Source organism: Amblyraja radiata, chromosome 15, assembly GCF_010909765.2.
Source record: "Amblyraja radiata isolate CabotCenter1 chromosome 15, sAmbRad1.1.pri, whole genome shotgun sequence".
Taxonomy (NCBI): Eukaryota; Metazoa; Chordata; class Chondrichthyes; order Rajiformes; family Rajidae; genus Amblyraja; species Amblyraja radiata.
This window is the reverse complement of record NC_045970.1, coordinates 53367081-53379230: the sequence shown is the minus strand read 5'-3', so window position 1 is coordinate 53379230 and position 12150 is coordinate 53367081. Positions and strand designations below refer to the sequence as shown.

The window sequence follows — 12150 nt, the reverse complement described above, 5'->3', positions numbered from 1 at the left end:
TGCCCTCCATAATGTTTGGGACAAAAAGGCATCATTTATTTATTTGCCTCTGTACTCCACAATTCCACAATTTGAGATTTGTAATAGAAAAGGTTAAAGTGCGCATTATCAGATTTTATTAAAGGGCATTTTTATACATTTTGGTTTCACCATGTAGAAATTACAGCTGTGTTTATACGTAGTTCCCCCATTTCAGGGCACCATAATGTTTGGGACACATGACTTCGCGGGTGTTTGTAATTTCTCAGGTGTGTTTAATCGCCTCCTTAATGCAGGTATAAGAGAGCTCTCAGCACCTAGTCTTTCCTCCAGTCTTTCCACCTGTGGAAACTTTTATTGCGGTTTATCAATTATCAACATGAGGACCAAAGTTGTGCCAATGAAAGTCAAAGAAATCATTATGAGACTGAGAAACAAGAATAATACTGTTAGAGACATCAGCCAAACCTTAGGATAACCAAAATCAATTGTTTGGAACATCATTAAGAAGAAAGAGAGCACTGGTGAGCTTACTAATCGCAAAGGGACTGGCAGGCCAAGGAAGATCTCCGCAATCCTCAAACACCAGACAGATCAGAAACACTCTTCAGGAGTCAGGTGTGGATTTGTCAATGTGGAACAGAAATACAGAGGCTACACTGCAAGATGCAAACCATTGGTTAGCCACAAAAATAGGATGGCCAGGTTACAGTTTGCCAAGAAGTACTTAAAAGAGCAACCACAGTTCTGGAAAAGGGTATTGTGGACAGATGAGACGTAAATTAACATACGAGAGTGATGGCAAGTTCGCCATGTCGACCACCAGGGGCGCCAGGGAGATGGCAGCTCTGCCGACAGTCTGTTTCTCTTTTCCAGTTCACCAGTTCCTTCAGCGGCCATACATGCCCAGGCCATAACACCTCCACCACCGTGTTTCACAGATGTGTATAGACACATCCTATTTGCTCAAGTGCAAACAAATGCCTCAAACTCATTGGCCGGCGGTTCATTCTGCAGCAAGACAATGATCCCAAACATACTGCTAAAGCAACAAAGAAGTTTTTCAAAGCTAAAAAATGGTCAAGTCTTGAATGGCCAAGTCAATCGCCCGATCTGAACCCAATTAAGCATGCCTTTATATGCTGAAGAGAAAACTGAAAGGGACTTGCCCCCAACAAAAGCATAAGCTAAAGATCAGTCTGAAGAAGGGTTTCGGCCTGAAACGTTGCCTATTTCCTTTGCTCCATAGATGCTGCTGCACCCGCTGAGTTTCTCCAGCACTTTTGTCTACCTTCGATTTTCCAGCATCTGCAGTTCCTTCTTAAACACATAAGCTAAAGATGCCTGGCAGAGCGTCACCAGAGAAGACACCCAGCAACTGGTGATGTCCATGGATCACAGACTTCAAGCAGTCATTGCATGCAAAGGATATGCAACAAAAATACTAAACATGACTACTTTCCTTTACACAACATTGCTGTGTCCCAAACATTATGGTGCCCTGAAATGGAGGGACTATGTATAAACACTACTATAATATCTACATGGTGAAACCAAAATGTATAAAAATGGCCTTTATTAAAATCTGACTATGTGCACATTGTCCCCCACCCTTGCCACTCATGTGGCCCACTGCCATCTTCTTCCCCTGTCGTGTCCTGGACCACATGTGATTTTTTTATATTACAAATCTCAAATTGTTGAGTACAGAAGCAAATAAAAAAATGATGGGTCTTTGTCCCAAACATTATGAACGGCACTGTTTCCGTTCCGAGTGTGGGAAGGGATTCATTTGGGATCCCATCTGCAATGTCATCAGCAGATTCACACCAGACATTCCCTGCATTGTGGGTGGGAGACGTGAAGGGCTGAAAAAAAAGATTACTTCAAACAGAAACACAGTGGCGGATGTAGAGCTGCTGCCTCACAGCACCAGAGACCCAGGCTCAATCCTGATCTCAGATAATGACTGTGTGGAGTTTGCACATTCTCCCTGTGACTGTGTGAGTTTCCTCCTGTTGCTCAGGTTTCTCCCACATCTCAAAGGCATGTGGGTTTTTTAGGTTAATTGGCCTGTGTAAAATTACCCCTAGTGTGTAAGGAGTGGATGAGAAATTGGGATAAAGTAGAACTAGTGTGAATGGCGATTGACAGTCGGCATAGCTTTGCTGGGCCAAAGGACCTGTTTCATAGAAACTTAGAAAATAGGTGCAGGAGGAGGCCATTCTGCCCTTTGAGCCAGCACCGCCATTCATTGTGATCATGGCTGCTCATCCCCATTCAATAGCCCGTGCCTGCCTGCTCCCCATATCCCTTGACTCCACTAGCCCCTAGAGCTCTACCTAACTCTTTCTTAAATCCATCCAGTGATTTGGCCTCCACTGCCCTCTGTGGCAGTGAATTCCATAAATTCACAACTCTCTGGGTGAAAAAGTTTTTTCTCACCTCAGTCTTAAATGACCTCCCCTTTATTCTAAAACTGTGGCCCCTGGTTCTGGACTCGCCCAACATTGGGAACATTTTTCCTGCATCTAGCTTGTCCAGTCCTTTTATAATTTTATATGTTTCTATAAGATCCTCCTCATCCTTCTAAACTCCATGCTGTATCTCTTAACTAAATGAAAGTTTTAGTTGGCATTGATCCAGAATATTAATCTAAAACACAGTTGCAGGGTCACGAACATCAGCAGAACAAATCCTTGAATTCAATACTGGGTGTGATGAGGAGAGGAACACCCCTGTCCCCCATCTCCATCAATGGTGTGGTTGTGCAGTTTACCAAGGAGTACAAATACCTTGGTGTACCTGGACAGTAAATTGTATTGGTCCAGGAATGCTGAGGGTATGTACAAGAAGGGACAGCCGGCTGTACTTTTTGAGAAGACTCTGCTCTTTCAATGTCTGCAGTAAGATGCTGCAGATATTCTATATGTCTTTTTAAATTTCAAAATAGACTTTATTCAGGTAATAAATATATACAATACATGAAGAAGGGTTTCGGCCCGAAACGTTGCCTATTTCCTTCGCTCCTTAGATGCTGCTGCACCCGCTGAGTTTCTCCAGCACTTTTGTCTACCTTCGGTTCCTTTTTTAGACAATATACAATACATGAACCGTGCAAAAAATGCATCCGACATTTTCGGAGGCTATACAAATTGTTCAATACAGTCTACACACATTGCTCAAATTTCACGGATTTGTCCCCCACCCTTGCCACTCATGTGGCCCACTGCCATCTTCTTCCCCCGTGGCGTGCTGGAGCAGCAAGGTGAAGGCCTACAGGATAAACAAACTCACCAGGAAGGCTGACTCCATCCTGGGGGCGGAGCTGGATTCTTGGGAGGTGGTCTTGTAAAGGAAGATCTTTGCTGCGGAGCATCTTGGACAATACAGCTCACTCCCTCCGTGGCACACTGGTGAACCTGAGGAGTACCTTCAGCAACAGAGTCGTTCCACCAAGATGCAGGACAGAATGCCACAGATCCTTCTTCCCTGTGGCTATCAAATTGTACAACTCCTCCCCCTCCTGTCGTGGGGTAAACTGACCCCCCCCCCCCCCCCCCCCCCCTCCCAATCCTTTCCACTCGTCACTTTAATTTCACCTTTCATGTATCTTGTGTTTTATGACTGTTGGCAGATCAATTTCTCTCCTTGGATAAATAAAGTTCTAGTGTAGATTAAAGTTCTATCATACCGTACCGTATGATCAGCAGCAGTGTGGAACCGAAAGCCTCGCTGACATCTCAGGTGGGTGGTAAGGCACGTATTCCTTCTCCCTAGTATGCACTCATGTCATCTCAGTAAGATAGTTGGCTGACAAAGGGATTCCCTTCCCAACTCAAAGCTGTTGAAACGTCGCCATGTTTCAACATGTTTTGAACGGTGGCACAGTGGCTCAGCTGGCAGAGCTGCTGCCCCACAGCACCTGAGACCAGGGTTCAAGAGGTGAAGGAAGGAACTGCAGATGCTGGTTGAAACCGATGGTAGACATAAAACGCAGGAGTAACTCAGCGGGATAGGCAGCATCTCTAAATGGAAGGAATGGGTGACCCTTCTTCAGACACATGGTCTATGTGGTTTTTACACGTTCTCCTTGTAGCCGCGGATTTCATAAGTGACAGGAACAGAATTAGGCCCATCAAGTGGCGCAGCGGTAGAGTTGCTGCCACAGAGTTGGAGACGCGGGTTCGATCCTGACTATGGGTGCTGTGCTGCACGGAGTTTGTACGTTCTCTCCGAGAACTTCGGTTTCCTTCCACACTCCAAAGACGTACAGGTTTGTAGGTTAATTGGCTTGATAAGTGGGTGCAGGATAGTGTCAATGTGGGGGCCTAAGGGCATTTCCGTGCTGTGTCTCTAAACTAAACGAAGTCTACTCCGCCATTCAATCACGGCTGATCTATCCTCACTCCCTCCTCCTGCCTTCTCTCCCCTAACACCCCCGGGTGTATCGGTTTCCTCCCACATCCCAAAGACATAGAAAATAGGTGCAGGAGTAGGCCATTCGGCCCTTCGAGCCTGCACCGCCATTCAATATGATCATGGCTGATCATCCAACTCAGTATCCTTTACCTGCCTTCTCTCCATACCCCCTGATCCCTTTAGCCACAAGGGCCACATCTAACTCCCTCTTAAATATAGCCAATGAACTGGCCTCAACTACCTTCTGTGGCAGAGAGTTCCAGAGATTCACCACTCTCTGTGTGAATTTTTTTTTTCTCATCTCGGTCCTAAAGGATTTCCCCTCTATCCTCAAACTGTGACCCCTTGTCCTGGACTTCCCCAACATCGGGAACAATCTTCCTGCATCTAGCCTGTCCAACCCCTGAAGAATTTTGTAAGTTTCTATAAGATCCCCCCTCAATCTCCTAAATTCTAGCGTACAAGCCGAGTCTATCCAGTCTTTCTTCATATGAAAGTCCTGACATGCATGTTTGTAAGTTAAATGGCCTCTGTAAAAAAATGTGTAGGGTTGTGGATGAGAATGTGGGACCACATGGAACTAGTGTGAACCAGTGATCGAGATGGACTCAGCGTTTCCATGCTGTAACTGGGTTTTTTTTAAACTAAACCTGCTTTGTGTCAGGCTGTGGTGGTGGGGGATGGGGAAGATGTGTTAGTCACGCGGTTGGAACAAAGGACACAGACTGCTGGAACTCAGCGGGTCGGTCAGGCAGGCAGGCAGCGTCTCTGGAGAACATGGATGCTTGTCAAACCATCTCTCAAACACCTCCCCCCTTCTCCCTGCATTCCCCCATTACCTGCCCCTCTCCCAGCTTTCTATCCCCTCCCCCACTGTCAGTCTGAAGAAGGGTCGCGACCCGAAACTTCGCCTCTCTATCCGTGTTCTCCGGGGGACGCTGCCTGACCCGCTCGAGTTTCTCCAGCATTTTGTGTCCTGGTTAGTTTATCCCAGTCGGCATTGCACAAGCTAAGGGCATCCTTCCGGTGCCCTACGCTTGCGCACTCAATTCCCATGGTGTTGTGTGAAGGCGCTCTCTCCGGCCGGCGGGGCATCCAGACACAATGGAAGTCCCACTGCAGCCGCTCTTCAGCTGCTTTTAAACAGGAGAAATCTTACATTCCGGTAAATCGTGTGCTGGCGCTGGGAAATCTGCACGCAGCAGCGAGGTATTCACGGCCTGATTATCTCTCTTGCAGGAGAAACACTGACCGGGGGCTGAGGGGATCCGATCCGTGCAGCTCTTCCAAACATCGAAGGATCTTTGTGTGTTCTGCTGAGAGTCGGTGCTCGGTTTCTGAACGCGCCTGCTCAAGTTTTGTGAGAAGCTTTGGGTAGACATCTGAAGACAAGAGAGACTGCAGATGCTGGAATCTGGAGCAAAGGGAAACTGCTGGCTCTGAACATGGACATATCCGATTTTAGGTAACTAATATACAAACACGCCCCTTCTCTGCTCCGCTTTGACGTGCACGCATTTCTTAATTTTCCATTCCACCTATATTCCTTCCTCTGGCTTCACGTTTCAGGATTCTACTCTCCTTATCTCACTACCTTTTGTCTTTTCATCTCTTGCCTTTGTTCAACTCACCAGCCAGTCAACCCCCTCCCCATTTGTACCCCTTGCTAGGGTCTGTCCCGCCCCCACCTCTCTTCTAGTTTTCTTCCCACCCCCCCACTAGAATCAGTCTGATTTGCTGAGTTGCTTCAGCACTTCGTTTTTCTCTAAACCAGCATTTGCAGTTCTTGTGTCTGCTGAAAGAAAAACGTCTCAGGCAGTATTTGTCGAGGGAAAGTGAAGAAGGTTGATGTTTCGGGTTGAGTCTTTGCATCAGGTCTGCTTTAAGAGGAAAGGTTGCAACTACAAAGAGGAGAGGAGTAGGTGACCAAAAGTACACTATCCCAGCCAGAACCCTTTTCCCGGGATGGAAATGCCCAACACGAGAGGGCATAGCTATAAGGTGAGAGAAGGAAAGTTTATTGCAGATGTGCGGGGCAGGTTTTTTCCCCACAGAGAGAGTAATGGGGGCCTGGAACCCATTGCCAGGAGTGGTGGTAGAGGCAGATACGATAATGGCGATAATTTACGAGCCTTCCGGCGACTGTGCAATTCTGCTCCTTCTTGACCTCAGTGCAGCATTTGATACAGTCGGCCACACCACCCTAATTGACCGTCTCCGGTATGGGGTTGGTATTGATGGCACTGCCCTGAGCTGGTTCATCTCCTACCTCAAAGGTAGGAGTTTCTCTACTAACATAGGCAACTCATTCTCCTCCCCAGCTAGCCTCTGCTGTGGGGTTCCACAAGGTTCCATCCTTGGCCCCATTCTCTTCTCCCTGTATATGCTCCCCTTAGGCCAAGTCATTGAAAGGCACGGCATTTCCTTCCATTGCTACGCAGACGATACCCAACTCTATCTCCCCCTGAAGCTCAAAAACCAATCAAATCTGTCTAACCTTACCCACTGCCTCGAGGATATAAAGTGTTGGATGGCCCAGAACTTCTTCCAACTAAACGAGAGTAAGTCTGAGGTCATCCTTCTCGGTCCCTCGGACTCAATCAAAACGATAGCAGGCAGCCTTGGAAGCCCTACCCCACTACTCAAACCTCACGTCAAAAACCTTGGCGTGATATTTGACTCAGCACTGAAATTTGACAAACAAGTCAATGCCGTGGTAAATGCTAGCTTCTTTCAGCTTCGGATGATAGCTAAAATAAAAAAATTCCTCCAGTTTGATGACCTGGAAAAGATTATCCACACATTCATCTCCTCCCGCCTAGATTACTGCAACTCCCTTTACACTGGCATCAGCCAATCTTCCCTGTCCCGCCTGCAACTGGTCCAAAATGCCGCAGCGAGACTCCTGACGGGCACCCGAAAAAGGGGCCACATCACCCCGATCCTGGCCTCTCTCCACTGGCTCCCTGTGCAGTTCCGTATAAAGTTCAAGATTCTCCTCCATGTCTACAAAGCCCTCAATGAGCTTGCCCCCACCTACATAAAAAGTCTTCTCACCCACCACTCCACCTCCAGGTCCCTCAGATCGGCCGACTTGGGGTTGCTGAATATCCCACGGTCTAGGCATAAGCTCAGGGGCGACCGCGCCTTTGCAATTGCAACCCCTAGACTGTGGAACAGCATCCCCTTTCCCATCAGAACTGCCCCCTCCATCGACTCCTTTAAGTCAAGACTAAAGACTTATCTATACTCCCAAGCCTTTCCTGACGTCCTCTGAGGGCTACATGTATATATGTATGTAGTTTGTTTGGTTGTGCTATTCTTATAACAAATGTAAAGCACTTTGGCCAACGAGAATTGTTTTTTTAAATGTGCTATATAAATAAATGTGACTTGAGTTGACTTTTAGATAGGCATATAGAAGTGCAAGGAATAGAGAGATATGGATGATGTACAGGCAAATGAGATCAGTTTAACTTGTCATCAAATTTGGCTGAAGAACCCATTCCTGTGTTGTACTATTCTATCTATCCCTTACCCTTAATTTCCCAATCTCTACCGCATCTGCTGCCAAGATGTCCTCTTCAGTAAACACGATTTCCCTCCTGCTATTGTGTATAGAGTGCTCACCCATGTCTCTCAGATCTGCAGTTCTCCTCCTTCCTCCCACTCCCCCCCCCCCCTCCCCAGAGCGAGATAAAAGATAACATTCTCCAGGTCTACACCTTTTGCCCCACCAGTCCCCGTATCGAACACATCATTCTATGACGTTTCCATGACCTTCAATGGTCCCACCAGTCCAATCCCCTCGTCCTGTCCTATCCTTCTGTGCTTTCCAAAGAGACTGCTCTATCTCATAGAAACATAGAAATTAGGTGCAGGAGTAGGCCATTCGGCCCTTCGAGCCTGCACCGCCATTCAATATGATCATGGCTGATCATCCAACTCAGTATCCTGTACCTGCCTTCTCTCCATACCCCCTGATCCCTTTAGCCACAAGGGCCACATCTAACTCCCTCTTAAATATAGCCAATGAACTGGCCTCAACTACCTTCTGTGGCAGAGAATTCCACAGACTCACCACTCTCTGTGTGAAAAAATGTCTTCTCATCTCGGTCCTAAAAGATTTCCCCCTTATCCTTAAACTGTGACCTCTTGTCCTTAAACTGTGACTTAAACTGTATCTCCAACTCCTACGCTTGCTCATCCATTCCCATCCAAAACGCCCCCCTCCCAGACACTTTCTCTGCAACTGCAGGAGATGTAACTTCCACCCTCCATCCAGAGACCTCAGCAGACCTTCGAGGTGACACCAAGGCTCACCTACATATTTTCCAATCTTGTTTATTGATTTTGATGGTCCTGATGTGCAGAGCACTTTGCTCTGTCTATTTATTGTACTTGAGTTTGATCTGCTTATATTAATGCTCTGATTTAAATAGCATGCAATCTAAGCTTTTCATTGTACCTCAATGCACGGGACGATGATAAACCTAAAATCACCTCTACATCAGCAAGACCGAGCCTAGACTGTGCTCTGATCAATAGGAGTGGAGTTCCTAGTTGCTAAGACTTTTAACTCCTCTTATATTCCGGTTCCAACCTTTCTGTCCTTGGCCTCTTTTACTGCCAGAGCAAGGCCACACACAAACTGGAGGAACAGCACCACATTCTGCTTGGGGAGCTTGCAACCCAACAGTATGAACATTGAAGTCTCTAATTTCAATTAGAGTTACGGTTAGATTTAGCTCTTACGGCTAAAGGAATCAAGGGATATGGGGGAAAAGCAGGAACGGGGTACTGATTTTAGATGATCAGACATCAGATCAGCTGGCTTGAAGGGCTGAATGGCCTACTCCTGCACCTATTTTTCTATGTTTCAAGTAATGTCTCCCTACCTCATCCTCTTTTCTTTGCATCACCTCATTTCATCCCGCCTCTTCCATGTCCCCTTCAACTGTATCCTTCCCACCGACTTTACAATTTTACAATAAAAAACAAAAAACAATTTTTTTCACACAGAGTGGTGAATCTCTGGAATTCTCTGCCACAGAAGGTAGTTGAGGCCAGTTCATTGGCTATATTTAACAGGGAGTTAGATGTGGCCCTTGTGGCTAAAGGGATCAGGGGGTATGGAGAGAGGGCAGGTACAGGAGTTGGATGATCAGCCATGATATTGAATGGCGGTGCAGGCTCGAAGGGCCGAATGGCCTACTCCTGCACCTAGTTTCTATATTTCTATCACTCATCCTGTTCGTCTGACACCTTTGTTTCTTATTCACCTCCAAGCCTTTGTCACTTACTCCACCCATCTGCCAATCACCCTTGCCCCTCACCTGCATCGACATATCACATGTCAAGCTTTGCCTCATCGCCACCTCTCTTTACCAACTCCCCCCCCCCCCCCCCCCCCTTCCATTGGTCTGAAGTTGGGTACCAGATGTCCTGACCATCCACTGAACTGATGTTGCCTGTCCTGTTGAGTTCCTCCAGCACTTTGTGTTTGCTCAAGTTTCTAACATCTGCAATCTCCTGTCTTTTTTTCAACCAGCCTCTATCTCATCCTCCTGTTCATGTCTATATTCTAGTGATCTTCTCTCTACACTCTCAAGGTCTGGATCTGTAACATTGGCTATTCCTTTGCCTCCACAGATGCTGCCTGAACCCGCGAGTTCCTCCAGCAGTTTATTTTTTACTTCTTGAGTTTTTGATTGTATTTGTTTTTAGTATCACCTGATCAGTTTGGAGAGCTTGCAAAACATAGCTTTCCACTGTACCTCGGCACAGGTAGCCATAATACACTTACACCTAAACCTAGCCTTTTATGCATTGTTTCCCGTGGTTAGCTCACGCTTCCTTTAATATAATTTCACAGGGTGATAGTAATGGATCCACAGTCAGAAAGCTCAGATCAAGCAACACCTCCTGATCTGCTAGAGCCGCTCGATCCACAGGAACCTGACCATCAGCCATTTGACGTGGAAGCCAACAGCTCCATCCACAGCGCGGAGACGCTGTTTACGGGTTCCGAGTGTGGATCAGGCTTCGTCCCTGTATCCGGATTCACGGGTCACTGGAACAGACGCACCGGGGAGAAACCGTGGAAGTGCGGGTTCTGCGGGAAGGGATTCCTCTGCCCGTCCCACCTGGAAGCTCATCGCCGCAGCCACACCGGGGAGAGGCCCTTCACCTGCAACGTGTGCGGCAAAGGGTTCAAACAGTTGTCCCACCTGCAGGAGCATCGGCGAGTTCATTCCGGGGAGAGACCCTTCACCTGCTCCGAGTGCGGCAAAGGGTTCACGCAGTCGTCCAACCTGCTGATACACCAGCGGGTCCACACCGGGGAGAAGCCGTTCACCTGCACTCTGTGCGGGAAGGGATTCACTCGGTCAGACAGCCTGATGATGCACCAGCGACTTCACACCGGGGAGAGGCCCTTCACCTGTTTTAGATGCGGGAAGGGATTTGCTCATTCAGCCGGTCTCCGGAAGCACCAGCGAGTCCACAAGTGACTGCAGGAGCTGGATTCTACTGTCGGCGCTCCTGATCGTTATATCCAGGGTTGGAGAATATTCACTGTCCCAGCATGGGTTCATTATGCTGATGTTCACAGCCCCCTGTAGCTGAGCCAAAACCTAATGCTTTAGACAAATAAATTGTTGTTATCTCCAACATCTAGTGCATAGTCCATTTAAAGTCTACTCCCTGGCTTTGAGACACAGAAACGAGCATTTGTTTAATTTTTTTTTCGTGATATGGCAGATAGCAGACAGGATGGGGAGGGAGAAATGATCTGCTGATGGTAGGGTGGTTCAGGACTCTGCTCACAAAAGTCATTTGGAGAAGAGTGATGAAACATTCCTACATTGTACAAGGCTGGGACTTTTGCTACAATTGAAAATTGATGTTGGGTCAATTGGTTAATTTGAAATAGGTTCAATTTGAAATAATGATTGCAGCTCTTCAAGTGAACACACTCAAGTGTCATAGAGCCATACTCCGCGCTATTTAAATGTGATGAGATTTCTGTCTATCACGTCATTTAAGTTTTAGATGCCAAACACTCTGAGTGAAAATATCTTTCTTTATTTCTCTCATTCTTCTTCCAAGTAGTTGTAATACTTGGAGGAAGGATGAGAGGACAGCACAATGGAGCCGCTGCCTCACACCATCAGAGACCCGGGTTCAATCCCGACCTTGGGTGCTGTCTGTGTGGAGTTTGCACATTCTCCCTATGACTGAGTAGGTTTCCTCTAAGTGCTCTGGTTTCCTCCCACATCCCAAACACGTGCAGGTTTGTTGGTCAATTGTCCTCTGTAAGATTGCCCCAAGTGTATAGGGGGTGGATGGGAAACTGGTGTAACATTGAACTAGTGCAAGATACAAGATAGATTTATTCATCACATGTGCCAGATGGCACAGTGAAATTAAATTCCCATACAGCCATATAATAAAAAAGGGACACAACACACTATAGGGTTTGACATAAAACATCCCCACACAGCAGAATCAAAGTTTCCCACTGTGCGGGAAGGCACCAAATGCGAACATGTGGTCGATTTTTGGCTTGGACGGGCCGAAAGGCCTGTTTCCACGCTGTTTCTCTAAACTAAACTATTTGGACAAGAGTTGGCCTTTGCAGTGGGATCACAATCACCAGGACCCAGTGGCTTGTACCCAAGGGTTTGACAGGGACAGTTGTGCCACTGGTTGAAGTATTTCCAAAACTCGGAGATTCCAGTGGGTTCG

The 12150-nt window shown here is 47.0% G+C and overlaps 2 protein-coding genes across 2 annotated transcripts in view; both read left to right on the top strand.

The window, feature by feature from the left end:
* Positions 1–12150, top strand: part of LOC116981574 (oocyte zinc finger protein XlCOF15-like) — a 293177-nt gene that overhangs the window by 228310 nt on the left and 52717 nt on the right. The window lies entirely within an intron of this gene.
* Positions 5387–12150, top strand: part of LOC116981634 (zinc finger protein 420-like) — a 36994-nt gene continuing 30230 nt past the window's right edge. The window contains exons 1-2 of the mRNA XM_033034720.1: positions 5387–5610; positions 10277–10909. Of these exons, the coding sequence (XP_032890611.1) occupies positions 5456–5610; positions 10277–10909 (788 nt within the window). The 5' untranslated portion in view covers positions 5387–5455. The remainder of the gene's footprint in view (positions 5611–10276; positions 10910–12150) is intronic.